The sequence below is a fragment of the Octopus sinensis genome, linkage group LG3 (genome assembly GCF_006345805.1).
Source record: "Octopus sinensis linkage group LG3, ASM634580v1, whole genome shotgun sequence".
Classification (NCBI taxonomy): Eukaryota; Metazoa; Mollusca; class Cephalopoda; order Octopoda; family Octopodidae; genus Octopus; species Octopus sinensis.
Genome location: NC_042999.1, coordinates 101760707 through 101782650, shown reverse-complemented (window position 1 = coordinate 101782650; position 21944 = coordinate 101760707). Strand labels below are relative to the sequence as shown.

The 21944-nt window shown below is 36.5% G+C and overlaps 1 protein-coding gene across 1 annotated transcript; it reads left to right on the top strand.

Moving 5' to 3' along the window:
* Positions 1–11676: 11676 nt before the first annotated feature.
* On the top strand, positions 11677–12696 carry LOC115209510 (protein ZBED8-like). The gene is made up of 2 exons (XM_036501663.1): positions 11677–12027; positions 12154–12696. Exons 1-2 carry the CDS (start codon positions 11677–11679, stop codon positions 12694–12696), a joined length of 894 nt encoding a protein of 297 aa, XP_036357556.1.
* Positions 12697–21944: the final 9248 nt, after the last annotated feature.

Genomic DNA, 21944 nt, shown 5'->3' with positions numbered 1-21944 from the left:
TATATGTATATTGGCATGCATTTATGAAAGTATGTATGTATGTATGTATGTATGTATGTATGTATGTATGTATGTATGTATGTATGTATGTATGTATGTATGTATGTATGCATGCATGCATGTATGCATGCATGTACGTATGTATGTATGCGTGTACATATGTGTGTGTATATATATATATATATATATATATGGATCTTTTCTAATATATATATATATATATATATATTATATATATATATATAATATATATATATATATATATGTATGTGTATGTATGCATATTTGTATGTTTGTTACAAATGTATAGATGTCGTCTGTGAATGAATAGTTTACAAATATGGATGTATTGTTACTGACAGTCACCACCTACAACCACCCTCTTCCTCCTTCTCCTTATAATCAGCATCGTCGCCGGCGTCTACAATTGTAATTAAGATGACCAGACGATATTGGACGTATCGATACTGAATTGTAAACGTTAAATGCAATGTCTTTTCTCCTCCCGCCTCACTCTCTTTTTCACACATTTATTGTTTGTCTTCATTGCTTCCAATCTATTCACACCTCACTCCTATCCATTCGTATTTCTACATCGTCCCATCTTTTGTATTTCTGCTCCTCCCCGCTTTTTTTTGTTCTTTGCGTCGCTGCGCTTCATTCGGTTTTTCTTTCGGTTATCTCCACCTCACCTTCTTCTTCTTCTTCTTCTTCTTCTTCTTCTACCTTTCCGCATCTTCCTCCCTCCATCCCTTTCTCTCACCCTTTTGCTTCTATGCTTCTTCTTCATCGCACTTTTTCACATCTCTACTTTTGCCTCTCTTTTTAAACATTTTCATTTAATTATTTATTTGCTTCCCCACGTCTTTTTTCTCCATTTGCATCTCTTCTTTAGCATCACCTCTCCTCATTGTACACATCTTTGCTCTTCGCCCTTTTCTTACACATCTCTGATCTCTCGTCATTTCTTTTCTTTCTCCTCTCTTATGCATCTAAAGATGTCCCTCTTTTCATATGCACCCCTGTTTTCCTCTTCTCTCTTTTTCAATTCATTTCTTTCTCTTCTTTCACAACTTAACGTCGCCACTTGCCCTTCTCTTTCTTGTATCGTTGCTTTTCGTCCTCTCTTTTTCGTCATATTTCACTTAACTCTCTTTCCATCATTACTCTATGTCCCAATTTACAACTGATATCTGTATCAATAGAAATTCCAAGACAGCTGGCTGGTAGAATCTTTTACACACCAGATTTCTTCCAGCTTTATGTTCCAATTTCTTCCAGCTTTATGTTCCAATTTCAAATACCGCCGAGGTCGACTTAGCATTTTATTCGTTCCAGGTCAATAAAATAAGTACCATATGAGCATTGAGGTCGATGTAATCGGACTGGTCACCTCCTCCCAAAATTTAAGCCTTGTGCATGTAGTAGAAAGAATATTAATACAAATTCCTGAGATTGGCAAACAGAATGCTTTACAATATTTTTAGATGTTTCTGTTCTGAGATCAAAATTGCCTTTTGTTTTGCCTGCAACATCAAATTATTACAATAAACGCTTGACTAAAAGAAGAATTTGGAGGAGTAGTGTTACACAAGAAAAGACGGCGGGGACATCTATAACGCAACCGGAGGACCTGGATTTGTTGACGACCAAGCATTGTTATTTTAGTCATCAAAAGATTCAGAAGAAGATGGCTATATTGGAGATAACTTGGGTTACATATTCCCCGAGGAAAGATAAAACTCGTGGAAGATAAACACAGGACCATTAAACTGGACAGTGCAGCATTTGAAGAAGTGGAAGCCTTTGCATACATGAGCTGCAACATTGCCAATTATTAGAATTAAGAAAAGCAACCCAGCTTTCCTCCGTTAAAGACCATCTGGAGCTCCAGACTTTACCCACAAAATTCGGACTGTTTAACTTAAACGTAAAGAAAGTTCTACTTTATAGCAGGGTATTGAAGCGCAAGAAGCCCACATTTAGGAGGATGCAGGCTTTCATAAATAGCTGTTTTAGCTTAGATAAATCTTCCATATCTTCTGCCCAGACAAGATCAGCAACATAGATCTCTAACCTCTTGAATAAGTGATAAAGGAAAAAAAAGTTGTTTGATAAGAATTACTTGCCATAGCGTCATACAGACAGTGCCAAGGAGGCATGATACACTTGAGATGAACAAAGGAGTTTGGTTCTGAAAAGGAACAAAAAGGGAAAAGTCATATTTCAAACATAAAATCAATTCTGTGTGTGTGTTATATCATAGTATATTATATTACACTTGTTTCAGTCATTGGACTGCAGTCATACAAGGATACCACCTTAAAGTGTTTAGTTGAACAAATCGACTGCAGTACATTTTTTTTAAAGCATGTTACTTATTTTATCAATATCTATCTAATGCCGAATCACCCAGTTACGTAAATGAATAGACACTGGTTGTGAAGCAGTGTGTGTGTGTGTCTAGACGGTTGAGAACAAACACAAACACAAGCATGCACACAGATTCTTTTCTTTCTCTCTTTCTGTATGTGTGTGTGTGTGTCTGTCTGATAGGCTTCTTTTAGTTTCCATGTACCAAATTCACTCACGAAACTTTGGTCAGACCAGCCCTGTAGTAGAAGGCACTTGCTCACTGTGCCATACAGTAGGGTTGAACCTAAAGGAAAGACTTCCTTTTGTACCCCACCATAAAATTGTGTTTTTAATGATTGAAATATGTTAGAATACTATTTTGCACAGTACAGGCTGTAGATGGCAGCAGACTACTTCTCTCATAAAATATAAATATGCATGCCATCAACATGTGCGTTCTCAGTTCGCTCCAAGATATCAGATTATGAGCAACCCTCTATGTCTATGGCTTTGACAACATTGCGGAGACAAGAGAAAAAGCATGGCATAAACCTGTATAGACTTTCCCTCAAAATATCTGATGAAGAGTCAACAGTTAATCATTGCTAGGAACTTGAAATCGTTACCAAACAAATGTGTTGCCCATCTTGTAAAATTAAGCTGAACAAAATCTACAAAGTGAAGCATGCCGGAAGATCTCATGCAGAGCGCAGATTTCAGTGCAACAAGAGAACTTGTAAGGAGAAAGTGAAGAACCAAATACCACTTCGTAAAGGAACTTGGTTTAGACATAGCAATTTGTCTCATCGAAAGAGTTTGCTATTGGTTTACTATTTTATTCATAAGTTGCTGTATAAGCAAACTGCATCAGCGGACAGTGACTCTGATAATGACGTGTTAACAACATCCACAGAAACCATATCAGATTATTTTTCATACTGTCGTGAAGTCTGTCAGTGGTCAGTGGAGACAAAACTGCACATGGACCAACCCATTGGAGGCCCTGGATTTATAGCTGAAATCGACAAATCGAAATTCGACAAAACAAAGTACAATCTCAGGAGATTTGCGGAAGGACAGTTGGTGTTTAGAGGTGTATGTCATGAAACCTGGGAAACTTTTCTTGCTGCATTGCCAAATAATAAGTGGGATAGGGCCACACTGGAACCAATTATACGATAGTCTTGAAGCTTCTAGTTTCCAGCAGATCAATTGCCAAATGAGTGAGACGCACATACAAACCTCACCAACCATCTGTGTGAATATATGTGGAAGTATGTGCACAAGGGGGTAGATCTGTTCGAAGCATTCATGCAGAATACTGGTGAACTTTACAAGCCAAACAGATAGATAAGAATATTAATTTTAAACTTGTGCAATATTATTCCACCCTAAAACCTTAACCCTAAACCTAAACTCTAATTACATATTGCAATTTGCCTAACCTTAAGGCCTACGTTGCCTTATTCTATGAAATTTGCCTAACCTTGGGACATGAATATACATAACACAGTAATGAAGTTTTTTAAATAGAAATTCTTAATTTTTATGACTTTCTCATCATTATTATTATAAAACATGGTAGAAAACCAATTTTCCACCATGTCTAATATTAAAAAAAAATTTATGGGTCCATGTGGTTGAGAAACAAACTTCTTGTATGAATATGTGTGTGTGTGTGTGTATTTATGTATGTATAGTATCTCCAGAGTTTGACGATGAGGCTTCATTTATTCACGTAACCGAATTACCTGTTCCTGCATTAAAGTGTAAGTGGCTGAGTATTTCACAAACATATTCACTTAACATTATTCTCAGGCAGAATCAGCATGGTCTAGTGTATTATAAGGCTATACCTTTCAGAATTCAGGCACAACCCACCATGGGCTTCAATATTCATACAAACATACATACATACATACTTACATACATACATACAGACAGACAGACAGACAGACAGGCAGACAGACATACATACATACATACAAACAAACAAACAAACAAAAAATTATACACTAATATAGTCTCATAATAGCTGACTTATGTTAATGACTGGTTCCATGCTGATAACCTTGCAGAATTGGATAAGTCAATTAGCAGTCAATGGACGTGGCTGAAAAACTGACTGAGTAATTTTTTATTTCCTTATCACATTTTCCTTATCTGTTTGTAATTATTACTATTGCAAATATTGCGTCGTGGCACGTTAAAAGCACCAACTGATCATGGCCGATGCCAGACTCCCCTGGCACCTGTGCAGGTGGCACGTAAAAGGCACCCACTATACTCGCGGAGTGGTTGGCGTTAGGAAGGGCATCCAGCTGTAGAAACACTGCCAGATCAGACTGGAGCCTGGTGCAGCCCCTGGCTTCCCAGACCCTGGTCGAACTGTCCAACCCGTGCTAGCGCGGAAAACGAACGTTAAATGATGATGATTTTGTATTGTTACATCATCTTTGGGAGTAAAAATTGGTCAGCATAGTTGTTGTTGAAGTTGAGAGGTTTCAAAGTGAAGAAACAAATTTACCTTCCTTCATCCTACCTAAATGTCTTTTGTATACTCAAAGAGAATGGAGATAATTGTCTGAAATAGCGAATAAGTTATTGTGTTTTTAATGCATTCAGGGAAAGTAATTTGCCTAGCTGATATAGTTTTTGTAAGTGAATTTGTGAAACATATTTTTCCTATAAGTTAAAAATGCAATAAATATTACTCGTTGTGCCCCACCCCACCTTATGTATTTACACTACAACCCTTATGAACATCTCTGTTGAGCTGTTCATGTTTGATACAATTTTGTTCAAATTTCATTCTTCCATCATACACTGTTTTCTTTCATGAAGAAGAATCTAGGGCCAGGTTTCCCATACATTTTCCAAGACTTTGACCTTCTTTAGCATATTCTTGATGCAGCTCTTATAACTTAATTTCAGTTTGTGCACTGATTTTTTTTTTTTTTACCTTGGGCTAAGAATCCAGTCATCGTCCATCTTGACCACTCAATTTTAACTGGTGCTGAAGCAATAAGATACTCTACTGGTAGACTGACTGCATTTGGGGACTGCAATATCACTTACATACATTGCATTTGCCATCAGATACCTAGTGGATATACTGTGGTTGAAATCACTTCAACTTTTTCATGTAAGTAACTTGGGTCTCACATGCATTTCAAATTTGTCTCAATTGAAATACCTTGCTGAGAATAGAAATGTTTGTCCAGTTTTCTGGGATTATGCTGTTAATGGCTCAGAACTGTTCTTAATGAAGGCATTTTCTGTGCAATAAAATACTTTTATCTTTCTCTTGAAAAATTACCTTCCATGCATAAAGTAAATTTTCTTTCCTTTACATCTATAGCAGTTTGGTGTCCAATGCATGTTGATATGGATTACAATTCAACATTAGTTATATAATTTCTTATTAAATTGTATAAATGATGTATAGCTAATTCAAGCATAAGTAAGATCAAGTGAAAGTGAAAATACTTTTTATTCAATTTGAAAGCCAGATCTGAGGACTAGAGGCCATTATAGTAGCAAAAGAAATTACTGAGAGAGAGGACAATATCCTTGTGGGCCTGAAGCTGGAGTGTGTCTGTTGGTGACTGAATGCCAATCAGTCAAGTGGCCCTTCTCTGAATGCAGTCCAGAATCTCTATGTGCAACAGCAGCACCAACCCAGATGTGGGAGCAATACCCTATATTTGATATCTTCCTTCTTCATTTAATACTGCACATTTTTACAGTATTAAAAGAAAGGGTAAAATCACTACCACATCCTTCTCCTCTCCTCTTCCTCCCACTTCATTTTTGAAAACTGCATTGCTAGTTATCTCACACAGTAGTTTCTCCCCCTCTTTTCTTTGAACACACTTTTTAAAAAAATACCTTAAGCAGTTTCACACCCAGTTTTCTTGGTTTGCTATTTGTTTTTTTCCTATGTTCTTTCTCAGTCTATTTATTACTACTACTACTACTACTACTACTACTACTACCACCACCACCACCACCACCACTACTACTACTACTATTACTACTGCTGCTGCTGCTGCTGCTGCTGCTATTACCATCACCACCACCTTCCTAGTTTCTTCCTTCTAGTTCAATTGATATATATGTAAATGTGTGGGTATGGATATATATATATATATATATATTATATATATATATATATATATATATATATATATATATATACACACACATGCATACACACACACGTATACATATATATCAACCCCCAGCACCACCACTGCCACCATCAGATACACATGCTATTCTAATGGATAACTTTTTCCTATTTGCCAACCTTCCATTCAGTTCTTTTCCTCCATCGTCTGCTTCAAAAAGTGGTCCAACCTCTTTCTTTGCAATTTGTACATTTATAACAGAAGTGTTGTGCAGCAAATAAAACTCAGTGAGATGATGGTGACAGCTCTGACAGCATAGGTAGTGTATATTTGTAATTTATTTCTCAAGTTATCATCCAATCTATATGGATATTGCAGAACCGCCTTCTTCCTAAATGCTGTGAAAGGATGGCATTACTTGAAATAGTGTCTTTCTTCTCTCTTGCTATCTACTCTTTATACCTTTCTTTATTTTTATTATTCATTTTCCTCATCTATCTGTCTATCTATCTATCTATCTATCTATCTATCTATCTATCTATCTATCTATCTATCTATCTATCTATCTATCTATCTATCTATCTATCTGTCTGTCTGTCTGTCTGTCTGTCTGTCTATTCATCTATCCATCCATCCATCCATCCATCCATCTATCTATCTATCTATCTATCTATCTATCTATCTATCTATCTATCTATCTATCTATCTATCTATCTATCTATCTATTCATTGACATTTTTTCCACAGCTTTCCATCCATTTTTCTGCCTTTACCTCTCTTCCATCTCTTCCCCCATTAATATATTTCATTATTTAACTAACTTTTCTTTCACCTTCACCTGTTTTTTTTTTCTTGTTTCCTAATATCTTTCTTGATGCTGTTCTTTATGCTCCTTGAAGTGAATATCCTCATTATTCTAGATGATTTATAATTATTCATTATCAGGACTACTGAGTTGTGAATTAGGTTCCACTTCACCTTTGTGTTTTGATAATTCTATCACCTTACAATCTCTTGACAAGCTTGAAAGGAACATTTGTCCTTTTGGGGATACTCATTGTAGTATCATTCAACTAGATTTTTATGAAGTTCATTTGTCTACTTGCCAACCTTCCTGTCTACTTAACCTGCCTGCATGTCTGGTTTCCTTCCTTCCTTCCTTCCTGCCTGCCTGCCTACCTACCTACCTTCATTATTCAGAATATTCTCTATTCTCTCATGGGATATGCTAATAGCATAGGCTATTTGATTTGTTGTCAGTCGCCTGTCATCCATCATCATGGTGATGACAATTTCAAGGCACCCAGGAATTTCAACCGTGTTTCACGGTCTACTACCACAACAGCTCCTTTATAAGATCCAGTTAGCTCAAGACATCACCAGGAGGAACCATGTCTGGTTTCGGCTCCTACTCCTCTACTGTTCTGATGTGGAGTCCCCCCCCCGCCCCCGCTTTTGGAGGTGTCTTCAGCTCTGGTGTTGGGTGCATGTCTTCTTTCCTCTTCTTTCTTCTGTTCCCTGGCCTCTTCGATGTAGCGGCAACAAGTGTCAGCGGGTGACGGACTGTCTAGTCAAATTTCCCTTTAAATACCTGCCGCTAGGCTCCAGCAGGCAGCCCCAGCAGGTTGTCACGTGACACTGTCTCAACTTTAACTGACCAATGAAGGTGTGTAGTCTTAACCCACACATTCTTTTGTATCATCTTCAAGACTCTGTTCCCCTCCTAAATTCAGCAGCCCACATTTGCACTGTTGATAAAGCTGGAGTGTCATCCCATAATGTAGTAACCATGTCAGTACTTTCAAGAGAAGTCATTACTAGTTATTTTTGAAGTTTTATTTGAACAGTCAGATGTAAGTTTACCTGGAAAGAAACAATGCAGTTATTAATAAGATTAGTTGAAATTAATGCATGCAATATTTCACAGCTCTAGCATCACTCTTTCATAATCAGCCTAAGAACCTTTCAGCCCACTCATGTGAACTTCCTCTTGAATTGTTTAAAATCTAAACCCATAATAAAAGGTAGCTAAGGGAGGTAACTCCAATATAATTAACTCATTGAAACTGAAAAATATTGAAAATGCAGTTTGGGAGTAGATCTAGTCTTTAAAGCAACTGGTGAAAAAAAGCAAACATGTTTCTGTCTTATTAGACCTCCTCAATGAAGCAGGTGGTACTCACTTGCATGTGATCATTATATGTGTGTGTATATGTGTGAGTATAGGTAAGTATGTATGTACCTACTTACCTATCTACCTACCTACCTTCCTACCAACCTACCTCTCTCCCTCCCTACCTACTTACTTACCTACATATCATCTTTCTCCCTTCTCCCCCACCTCTCTACGTTTTTATCTATAATTTTAAATCAGCTAAAAGTTGCAAAAGTAACTCAAAAGCTGAGAATTTTGTGCATGGGACTTAAAAATATAAATAAAAGCTAAAAATGTATTGGGTCATCCCATAAACAATCTAGTATTTTCAATTACATGAACTAAAAGTCAGAGGGGTATGGGATAAACTACCTGCATCAACTTGCTATAAAAGCAGGTAGTAATTTTTTTTCCTTGTATTTATTCTTAGTGCAAATTTTGAAGAATGCAGTTCGATTTTAACAGTTATTTTTTCAAAGGAAGTGAAAAAATGGAAGTGACAAAGGAGTATATTCGGCATATTTTGCTTTATGAGTTCAATAAAGGCAACAACGTAATGGAAAGTGCGAGGAATATTAATGCAGTATATGGGGATTGGACAATAAGTGTAAGCCAGTGTCAACTGTGGTTCCAGAAATTCCAAGCCAGAAACTACAGCCTAGAAGATGAGTCTTGTCCTGTGGAAGATCTGTAGAGCTCGATGAGAATGTCTTGTAAACCCTATTGGAACAAAATCCCATCGTAACTGTTGAGGAACTAGCAGAGAAGCTTGGATTTAGTCATTCAACCATTCAATGACATCTGTGTACCATTAGAAAAGTCAGCAAATTGGGTCAATGGATTTCTCAAACTTACCGAGTCTAATCACGCGCAGGGAGTGAATGTGTGCTCTTCTTTGCTGTCATGTCTCACAAATTAACCTTTTTTTGGATCGAATAGTGACTGGTGATGAGAAATAAGTTCTATGTAAAAATGTCCAAGTGCCAAAGATAGTGGGTTGGATAAGGAGAAACACCTGCACTCTAGGCTAAAGAAGGTTTTCACCCAAGTAAGGTGTTGTTATCTGTTTGGTGGGATTGGAGAGGTTTAGTCCATTTTGAACTTTTAAACTCAAACTAAACAATAACAAAGGAGATATACTGTGAGCAATTTTAGTGGCTTAAGTCAGTGCTGGAAGAAAAACGACCATATTTGGTTTCAAGACGAAAGGTGTCCTTCCATCAGGATAATGCTTGGGCACATATAGCAAGGATGACATTCCAAAGGCTAGAGCAGTTTGAATGAGGAATGATGCCCCACCCACCATATCCACCGGACATTGCCCCATCTGATTATCATTTATTCCGCAGTCTTCAAAATCATTTGGATGCAAAAAATATGAATTCTGTAGACGAGGTCAGAACAGTAGTGGGGGAGTATTTTTTGTTGTGGAAAAGTGAATTTTGGAAGAGGGGCCTTGCATGTCTACTACATAGATGGAAGAGCATTGTAGAAAATGAAGGAGAGTATATTTTAGATTAAAAAAGAACTTTGTTTATCTTAATTTTAAAAAATAAAAGTATAAATGATGCATTATTTATAGGATGACCCAATATATACTCATATATTGAGTTTTGTTTCTCCTATTTGTTCTACCAAACCTTTAATGTGTGTGTGTGTGTGTAATGATAAGAATATTTCTGATTCGGTTGTCGCCAGTGTAATGATTTGTTTGAGTTGAGATATGAATGCAAGAACAAGAAGTCCGTGTAAAATTTTAAATACAAAAATATTTGTCATTGAACAAAACAATGAATTGTCATTATGACCAACAACAAAAAGAAAATGCTTATGCCAAGTTAAATAACTCAACATTTTGTGAGGGTGTTGCATGTTGAGATAAACAGTAGTTTTGAGTGGCGTCTGTTCTAGCAGCTGACTGGCTTAAGATGTGAGCTACCACTGACAGTTCTATTTATAGTTAAAGGTTCTACCACGAGAAAAGGACACCCAAAATAAACTGCTAATGATATCCTGCTTCTACCAGAGATTCAAGTGGTCAGTTCTTTGCTGATGTCATGAATTATTGAGCAGATTGTGTTCATGTTGATACAGTAATTTCTACAAGAGATTTCACTGGTAATTTATTTATTGACATCATCAATCTCTAACAAAGTAGTGATCTGTCGAAAACAGCAATCCAGGTTCAATTCTTAGGCAATAAGTTAATGTTTAAGATTCTACCAAATAGTTCTGCTACACACACACATACATTAAACTTTTTTTTTTACATTAGATCAGTGATTCCCAAGGTGGGGCGTACGCCCCACTGGTGGGGCCTGAGAAAATTCAGGTGGGGCGCAGGGCATAGACGTGGGCTGTGAAAATATTTGTACATGACGAGCGGTCATCGTGGGCACAACCTTAGATTCCGTCTTTCCTTTGAAGCCTCCACATCGGAAACTCTCGCACCCCAGCGAGACAAAGAAGATCCCGCACTGAGCAATAAACTTACTATTCAGATAAGCCAATCAATTGCCTCAATTAGTTTGCCTCAATTAGTCTTTTGTTAGCCCTATTGAAAATGAGCAAACCAAACAAGAAGAAGACTCGTCAATACGCGGTGGAGTTTTTGAAGTTTGGATTCATTCCTGATGAGCATGATGAGCGTAAACCGTTTTGCTTATTATGTAATCAGACGATGAGCAATGAGTCAATGAAGGCAGGTAGGCTGGAAGCGCACTTAAAGGTAAGACATCCTAATAATTCTAATTTAGATTTGGAATACTTCAAATCATTGAAAGAAAAATTTAAAAACCGAACAAAACTCACTTCACTATTTCATGCAAAACAAGCGCCTCATACTCGTGCCCTTGAAGCCAGCTACGAAATCTCCTTGCTTATATAGCAAAACATGGAAAGAATCACACTATTGGAGAGCAACTGATTAAACCTGCTATCTCAATATTCTTAAAAACTGTATTACAAAAAGATGATGGAGATATCAGGACTATGCCACTCAGTAATAACACTGTCTCGAACAGAATAGATGAAATGGGGCAAGATGTTGAAAGCCAGCTCATTGAGAAATTAAAATTGCGTAAGTTTTCATTACAAATGGACGAATCCACAATCCGGGACAGTGAGGCTCTGTTATTGACTTATGTGAGGTATATTGACCACGAGGAGTTTCAGGAAGAGATGCTGTTCTGCGAATCGTTTGAAACCACCACAACTGCAAATGATATTTACATCAAAATCAAACATTATTTGGATGCAAACAAAATACCAAAGGAAAACTTACTGGCATGTGCGGCAGACGGTGCACCTGCCATGATGGGCAAGAATACGGGATGCTTAAAAATGATGAAGGATGAAAATCCAAACATGTTGACTGTCCATTGTGTAATACACTGAGAAAACTTGGTTGCCAAGAAATTGTCCCCTGTTCTTAACAAGATTCTTCAAAGTGTGATCAAGTGTGTCAACAGCATTAAAAGAAATTCTAAATCTGAACGTCTTTTTAAGCAGTTTTGTATAAATCAAAGTGCCGAACATGTTCGATTATTGCTTCATACAGAAGTAAGATGGCTATCAAGTGGAAACTGCTTAAAGAGGTTCATGGAATTATTTGATCAGATTAACGACTTTCTTAGTGATAAATGTGAAATGAAATTGCTGTCAACAACGGATGGAAAAGCATTTGTCAGTTATTTGACAGACATATTTGAGAAACTTGGAAACTTGAATAAACAACTTCAAGGTGCAAACATGACACTTATTGATGCAAAAGCAAAGATTTTTGGATTTATTACAGCTCCCGAATTATGGAAAAAGAAATTTTCCAAAAGGAATTTCAGTGAACTTTACTGGTTGAGTAAATGTGAAATAACGAATGATGCTGGCATTGTAATTATTGATCATTTAAATATCTTGATAAAGGATTTCAATGACAGATTTTGCGATTTAAAGGCAATGAATTTTCCTTCTTGGTTAACTCAACCGCTTCTGATTAACGTTTCTGATGCTACAATCCAATACCAAGAAAAGTTATCAGAATTACAACATGATTAATCAGTGAAGACTTTGTTTAAATTGAAAGGTACAAAGATGTGGCTATATGACGAGGTTGAAAGAAAATATCCTAAAATTTCTACATCAGCAAGAGAGCTACTGATTCCTTTCCCTTCGTCTTATTTGGTCGAATGTGGTTTTAGTGCAGTTGATAATTTGCTCGAAGCCAAGAGAAACCGGCTTGAGATTACAAAACGTGGCGATTTACGACTGAAATTAACAAAGTTGTCTCCTCAAATTAAAAACTTGTGCTGTATGCATCAGGCACAGGGTTCTCACTAAATTAGTCGAGCTGACCGTCAGATAATTGAACTGAAAAAACGTGTTTCTTTATTCTTTATAAATTGACATTTTTTAAAAACATGAGAAATCGTAATAATTTTATCGATTTATTGGGTGTTATGCACTTTCAGTGCCTGTTGTTTCAATTCTCAAACTATTTTTTTGTATTTTGAATACAATTTTTTAATTTTTGATTTTTTTTCAATTGTAAGTAGGCCCACATGTACTTGTAAATGTGAGTGGACATGGGAAAAGGTGGGGCGTAAAAACTTTTGCTATGAAAAAGTGGGGCGCCGGGAAAAAAGGTTGGGAAACACTGCATTAGATGATCTCTTGGGTTTTCAAACAGGCTTCAGAGACTAGTTTAACACCATTTTTGACTAATCGTGATTAACTACTTGTATTCATCATCATCCAGTGTTTTGAATCCGAGTTTGTCCCCATTAACGGGGGTGGTTGGATCTACCTCAATGCCATAGTAACTGAGGCAGGCAGGTGAAGCCCACCCCAAACTTTGGGCTGGCTGGTGTCCATTCTCCTTTGCTATCATGAGGCTTTTTGGGGGCTGGATTTTCTATGGGGAGTATGCCCTTGCTTACCCCCAACCTCAGTTTCTAGATATGAGTGGTCCTGAGACCAAGGATTCTACCACGATTTTTAAGAAATGTGGTGGAAAACTAGCTCAGGAAGGCAGGGACGCTACTCTCTGAGACCCCTTTCAGAGTCCCCTATCTAGTAGTAGGTTCTTAATTCTGGACTTATACTTGTCTAGCAAGTGACTTGTTCCGGGACTGTGTGTTGAAACTGAAGAAGCTATATTGTAGAAGAGTCATTTAAAAATTCTTTCTACAACAAAAATTTGGGGGGAGGGGGATAATCGATTACATCAAACATAGTACTCAGCTGGTACTTATTCTATCGACCCTGAAAGGGATGAAAGGCAAAGTCAACTTCGACAGAATTTAAACTCAGAACATAAAGACCACAAAGCGTGGTTGCATGGTAAGAGGTTTGCTTTCCAATCACATGGTTCCGGGTTCAGTCCCACTGTGTGGCATCTTGGGAAAGTGTCTTCTACTATAGCTACAGGCTGACCAAAGCCTTGTGAATGGATTTAGTTGATGGAAACTGAAAGAAGCTCATTGTACATATGTGTGTGTGTGTGTTTGTTCCCCCGTCACCATTTGACAACTGGTGTTGGTGTGTTTATGTCTTCGCAACTTAGTGGTTGGGCAAAAGAGACCAATAGAATAAGTACCAGGCTTTACGAAAAAACAGCAACAAGTACTAGGCTTGATTTGTTCGACTAAAATTCTTCAAGGTGGTGCCCCAGCATGGCCACAGTCTAATGATTGAAACAAAAAAGAAAAACATAAAAACAAGAAAGGATCTTTTTTGTTTGGCTGCACATTTTGAAATTTTAAAATTAAGTGAAAATTTTCAAATTTGGTGTATTGATGTAGTTTGTCACACTGAATCTCAAGGTCTAATTTACTTGTTCCAGAAATTGAAAAATAAAAAAAAGTTACAGTAGTTCAAACTTTGATAATTTTTACCCAGTTAGAAAGCAGGATTTGGAAGCTGTCATTTTGTGTGTGACTGCAATTGTAAGACAACAAAACAATAATGGCTGATTAGCTTGTGATCTACATTCAAAATTGTGTTATAAATTTACAATTATAATTAGAGGAGTGAGTTAAACATTTGTTATTGATTTCTATTTCATACTAGAAACATGAATACTGTGACTATTTGAAACAGCACGGATATCAATTTTAAATGCAATAAAGAGATTTTGCTCATTTGATCTTAAAATCTTCCAACAAATGAAATCTAAATGAAATTGAAATGTTTGCAATGGAACACCAATCATTTTTTTTGAGGAGATGAATTTTAGCTTCTAGCCATGACTGCTCAATGTTCTGTGTATGTGTTCTACCTTGACGATTAACACAGCTTTGCTGGTTTTGGGAGAGAGGATAAGTCAATTAGATCGACTCCTGGATTCAACTGGTACTTATTTTATCAATCTCAAAAGGATGAATGGCAAAGTTAACCTCAGCAGAAATTGAACCCAGAATGGAAAGACGGGCAGAATGCCGCTAAGCATTTTGCCCAGCGTGGTAATGACTCTAGACTGCTCAAATATTAACGAGCAATTCAGTGAATACTGGAATATGTTAACGAGAAATGAAAGCTACTTTTCTTATGATGCAACACTTAGACAGGTTACTGAATCGGTCTCCATACGTGAATGCAGACCTAGTCTCAATCAGAAATCTGAATGGAGAAACAACAATGCACTTCACAGTAAAATGCTAATTTACAGACATACATTTTAATGAATTCAGCGGTATTTTCATTTCAGTGTATTGTTGATTTATTATAAACTGTATCTTACTTGAACACACCAAACTGAACTCCTGAACACTTATTTTATTCTCTTAATTTTTTTTGCAGTTATGTTACAAAAATGTTGCTATTATTTTGTATCAATTGACATTTTTACGTTATAATACCTGTTTTCGGAGGAGTATAAAATCTGTTTTGAAGTACATATTTCATTTTTTACTTTTATCTAACAGAACTTAATGACATTTTTTTTTATTACACTGATGGCATTATCTCTTTTTTTTTTTGTGACAACTGCTTGAAAACATCAGATTTGGTCGTGATCGAATCTGATGCTATTGGAGACATTCTGAAATCAATGTGTAGAAATTCCCCTTCTTGAAAATATAAAATATATCACAAATACAAAGTTTCTCAACTATCAAAACCAGTTCTTGCAAGATGCACACAAAAATAATAATTCTACTGGTGTTTTATCTTTGGTAAGGGTCATTTTATTGCCAAAACATGAAGATGTTGTGAGAGATGCCAAACATCTTAACCGATTGACAACAGATAGTGCAAATTGCCATGTGTGTGTGTGTGTGTATGCACGTGCATGCATGTATGTGTGTGCGGACGCAAGCGTAGACTTGCATATCTGTGTGTATGTGTACACATGCATATCTATGTGTGCGCATGTGTGTGTGTGTGTACATGCATATCTATGTGTGCACACGCACGTGTGTGATCAAATATACTTGACAGCAGTAATTACTGTTAGTTATTTTATTAAAAATTTAGTGGGTACTTGTATAGCAGAGTGGTCCCGGTTGCGCACACGCGGATTCGCGCGTGCGCGCAAGTACCAATTTAGTGTTAGAGAAAAAGAGATGGAAGAAATTTAAAATTCGATCTTTTCTCAAGATATATATTTATAACTGCCTTACTTTGGATTGGAACACATTTATAGCAACCGCCGCTAGTTATGTTGATTGTGTGTGTGTGTGTGTGTGTGTGTAAATGTGTACCACCAAGGAGGAAAAAGATGAACGTACATTATTGATATCCTTGAATCTCTCTTTGTACGATATCTATCCAATGTAGCCTTCCTCTTTACTCAGTCTCAGCACATCATTAAGATGCATCCATGCGTGTAAAATGAAAAGCTATAACGCTATCACTTCGAAATGTAGGAGGTTCCATGACGCCGATTTCACCAAATAGCTGGATTATATTGTTTCGCACACACATACATTCATACATATGCATGTACATGAGCGCACACATAGATATATACATGCACATACATACAAACATGAATACATACACACATATATATATGCGTATATATCGTATGAATGCATATATATATATGTGTGTGTGTGTGTGTGTATACATGTGTGATGTAACACCACAACATGCATATATATCATATATATATACATTTACACCATATATACATATATATATATATATATATATATATATATATATATATATATATATATATATATATATATATGCATACACACACACACGTATATATACTTACACACATACGTACGTAAATATGATGCATGTATGGTGATGTGTGTATGTGAGTGTACGTTTGTATGTGTAAACAGACATAGGTAGATACAAAGATAAATCTACACAGTTGAACGATTGCACAAGCAGAGTTAATGAAAACGCATGTCTCCGTGAAATCTCCTTCTAATTATTTAACGTACTCATGTTTCCAGGATCCTATAGTCAGCCACAAATGCCATTTTCTGACCAAAGTACAATAATACAATAATCATATCTTTGTGTTTTCTCTTTTTGTTTGTTTTCTTGTTTGTTTAGCGCTTTTGCCCAACTAGAATCAAAGCAAGTAAATAATGAAATAGAACGAAATTATGAAGCTAGTGTACCTTCTAATAACAATATTTAAAACTAGTTAATAAGCCACATGTATTAAATTGAAAATGTTTCCATTCTGTTAGTATTGCTTGATAAATATCACTGAAAAAAATGTACTTGCTTCCGTTTGCTATTAAGAAGTGGCATCTCAGTGAGCGAGGCTTCTAACAAGATTTCGTTTCTAAGCTAATGCGTTTCATTTCACTTATTGTATTTATTTGTGCAAAAGGCAAGAAATTTAATATAAAAAAAGCAAAGAGCTGACAGAAACGTTAGCACGCTGGGCAAAATGCGTAGCCGTATTTCGTCTGCCGTTACGTTCTGAGTTCAAATTCCGCCGTGGTCGCTTTTGCCTTTCATCCTTTCAGGGTCGATAAATTAAGTACCAGTTACGCACTGGGGTCGATATAATCGACTTAATCCGTTTGTCTGTTCTTGTTTGTCCCTTCTATGTTTAGCCCCTTGTGGGCAATAAAGAAATAAGAAATTTAATATAATAAAATATCAAGGCCATATTGCGTTCACTCATCTCACAAGCCCTGCATGAATCACACCACCTCGAGTTATTTCCATTGATGCGCTTATAGTCATCATCATCATCATCATCATCATCATCATCATCATCGTCATCGTTATTGATAGGGAAACTAGTGCGCGCATCAATAGCCATATTTTCCCTTTAATCATTCTGACGTAGATTTGATCTTGAAACTTCAATTGAGTTCTCCTCGTTTTTTCTGCGGTCGTCAACTTTTAAATGATTAAGAGCAATGTTAACCGTGTCGGTCTTACCGATTTTGCGTGCCACCGTCCCATCAAAGCTGTGCACATACGTTTTGCAACTAATACCTAATGTGCTCACAAGGTTAGTTTCCAAAATTAAAAATTAATATAGTAATTAATAATTATACTTATTGCACATTTTGCACGTTCCTACTTTTGTCACGGGAGATAAAATTGCACAAAATAAGATTTTTGTGCACACGAACTTATAAAACAACAGATGGGTACTGTTGTTGTTATATATATATAATGTATTGAGTATTAAAGGAAGTAGTGAGTACTTAGTATGAAAGATTAAGAAAATGAGAGAGACTGAAACAACGTGTTAACGATACAAGATACTTTATTCGACTGCCGTTGTTGTACAAGTTAATTGTTTTGGCGGGAAACAAAGTGAAAGTCCTTTTATCAAGGGAGACAATGGGCGACGTTGATTGTTCATGTTTGTTGTGATGATTATATAACATCTTCCTTTTTTTTTTTTTTTTTAATTTAAAAAAAAAAATTTTTTATATCATCTGTATCTACAGGGAATAATTATTCGTCGTCCACTTTTTGTGGTTTTATTATTTTGTAGTGTTGAATTCTGTAGTTGTGCTGTTTTTGTTTTTTCATGCGTGTTTGTTGACTTTGGAAATATATTTTCATAATCTAATTCTTCTGTTATGCGAACGTGTTCGTTTGTTTTAAGAATATGTTGTCTATTTCGTTTGACTGTATTTCCTTCCTCTGTTATTACTAAGTATGAACGAGGTTGCTCTAGTTTTTTAATTATTTTGCCCCTTCTAAACCAATTGTTGTTAAACATAATTCTAACCGTGTCGTGTGGTTTTAACTCTGGGAGTTCTGTTGTAATGTTTGATTTCTTCTTTTCGTGAGGCCTGATACCAATTTTGTCGTGTAGTATGTTTGGGAGATTTGTTCGCAATGTTCTATTCATTATTTGATTTGCAGGGGATGGTGCACCATTTTGTAATTTAGTCGTGCGTAATGCTAAGAGCGCTAACTGAGGTTCTTCGCCACTTTTGAATGCCTTTTTAGCGTCTTTTTTATTGTCTGTATATTTCTCTCAACCATGCCATTCGCTTGATGATAATGCGGGCTTGTCTTCGTGTGATGAAAATGCCAATTTTTTGCAAATTTTTTGAATTCAGCCGAATTGAATTCTGGACCGTTGTCACTTACAACTGTTTGCGGAATTCCGAATTTAGCAAAAGTTTCTTTTAATTTTTTGATTACGGTTTTTGACTGGCAATCATTTATTTCGTGTAGATCAAAAAATCTTGTTGTATAGTCAATAATTGTGACATACGAATTTCCAGACAGGTGAAATACGTCTGTACCCACTTTGGTCCATGGTGTAGTAGGTATTTCATGATTTATTAGTTGATTTTTGTAGTCAATGCAGTATGAGCATGTGTTAATCATGTCTTTGATTTGAGCGTTAATGCCGGGCCAGTATATACATTCCTTGGCTCTCTCTATGCATTTTTCGATACCCATGTGTCCGGTATGTATTTCCTGTAGAGCTTCTCTACGTAATGACTTAGGTACAATTATTCTTGAACCTTTTAGAACGAGACCATTGACGATTGATATTTCATCACGAACAGATACGAATGGTTTGATGTTTATTGGTATTTTGTCTTTTGGGGGCCATTCTGTTCTTGTAAATGTGACGAGTGTCTGTAGAGACGGGTCGTCTGCAGTGGCTTCTTTATACTCGTTTAATTTAGTGTCGGTTATGGGGTAATTTTTTATTACTGCATGAATGTGCGATTTCATATCTTCGTCTGATACTTCTGGAGTATTTTGCTCAAGGTATGCACGTGATAGGGTATCTGCAACAATTGATTCTTTACCAGGTATGTGGTTTAGGTCAAAATCATATCTTTGTAATGTTAGTAGAAATCTTTGGATTCTGGGGGGGCATTTAGTGATCGATTTTTTGAATATTTGCTTCAACGGTTTATGGTCATTTTCGATTCTGAAATGAGTTCCGTATATAAACTGATGAAATTTCTTGCATGCGAAAACTATACTGAGAGCTTCGCTCTCTATCGGACAGTAGTTTTGTTCCGCTTGAGTTGTTGCACGAGATGCAAACGAAACAGGTAGCCATCTTTCGTTGTGTTTCTGCTCAAGTATCGCTCCGAGCCCATGCTTACTAGCATCTGTAGTTATTTTTATTGGTAGATCTGGATCATAAAATTGTAGCACTGGTTTTCTGGTAATCATTTCTTTTAGCTTTTTTATTGCTTCGATTTGTGGTTTGTCGAATGACCATAACGTGTCACTCTGTAGAAGCTGGCGCAATGGTGCTGTGACTTCGGAGTAATTAGATAAAAATTTACATTGGTAATTTGTCATACCTAGGAATCTTTGTAATTCTTTTTTACTTGTTGGCAGTGGCATGTGAATGATTGCTTGTACCTTGGTTGGATCTTGTTTTATCCCTTCGCTGGTTAATATATGCCCAAGGTACTTGATTTGTGATTCATAGAAGATACACTTTGATTTATTTAACTTTAATCCGTGCTTTCGGATTCGATCGAAAACTTGTTGTAGTCTATTTGTGTGTTCTTCTAAAGTGTTGGACCAGATTATGATGTCATCCTGTGAATTTCTTGCTCCTTCTATGCCCTCTATTGTTTTTGAAATTTCTTTTTGGAAAACTTCACTGGCGCTGTGAATTCCAAAGGGTAGTCGTGTGAAGCGATACCTTCCAAAAGGTGTATTGAACGTTAAAAGATGGGAGCTTTCTTCGTCAACTGGAATTTGCCAGTATCCATTAGATGCATCGAGTTTTGAAAAATATTTAGGGTTATGCATTTGTGCAAAAATGTCCTCCGCTGTAGGGAGTTTGAAATGTTGCCTTTTTATGGCTTTGTTTAGATTCTTGGGGTCTAAACAGAGTCGGAGTTTTCCGTTGGCTTTTTCAACGATGACTAGGGAATTTACCCAGTCTGTAGGTTCACTAACAGGTTTTATGATATCTAATTGTGTCATTCTTTTTAATTCTTTGTTGAGTTTTTCTTTTATAGAAAAAGGAACCGATCTTGGTGGATGAATTACAGGAGTTATTTGTGGATCCACTGTGATATGATGTGTTATTGACAAAGTGCCGATTTCTCCGAAACAGTCTTCATATTTTTCTAATATGTCGTTTGTGTTCGACGAATTTATTTTTGAAATTCTCTGAATCAGGTTCAGATCTTTAGCTGTCTTTGCATCTATAACTGCGTGCGAGTTTGTTTTTGCAACAATGAATTTTATTTGCTTTGATAATTCTTTGTATTTAATGACTGCTGTGCATTTTCCTAGCACTTTTATAGCTGTGTTATTATAAGCTGATAATCGAGTTGAAGTTTTTTGCAGTTGTGGTTTTGGAATTATATTTCTATATTCTCTGAATGGCAGTACGGTTACGTCTGCTCCTGTATCTATTTTGAATGTTACATTCGAGTTGTTCACTTTTAGTTCGACCGTCCAAATGTCTTTTGGAGTCTTGAACTTTTCGATTTTGTGCACGCGGGAATTATTTGCAGTGATCATTTCGAGTGCATGTGTATCGTCATCTGATTCATCGTCGGTATGTATCTCTACTTTATGTACAAATTTTCTTGATTTGCACATTTTTGCATAGTGTCCTTGTTTCTTGCATTTTTCACATGTCTTGTGAAATGCTGGGCATTTATTTCTTTTGTGATTATAACCACAATATTGACAGTTAGTGACGTAGTGTTGACTTGGCGCTTGAAACTTCGCGGGCTTTCTGTCACTTCCGCCTTGTTCGTTTTGATGTCTGGATTGCATATGGCGGGTTATTTGAGTTTTGGCGCCTTTTCTGTCGTGTTGACTATATACCCTCGAGATTTCGTTATCTCTTGTTTCGGATGTGGCATTTAGCATCCTTGATTGGAGTCGTGTTTGCTCTGCACTCTGAC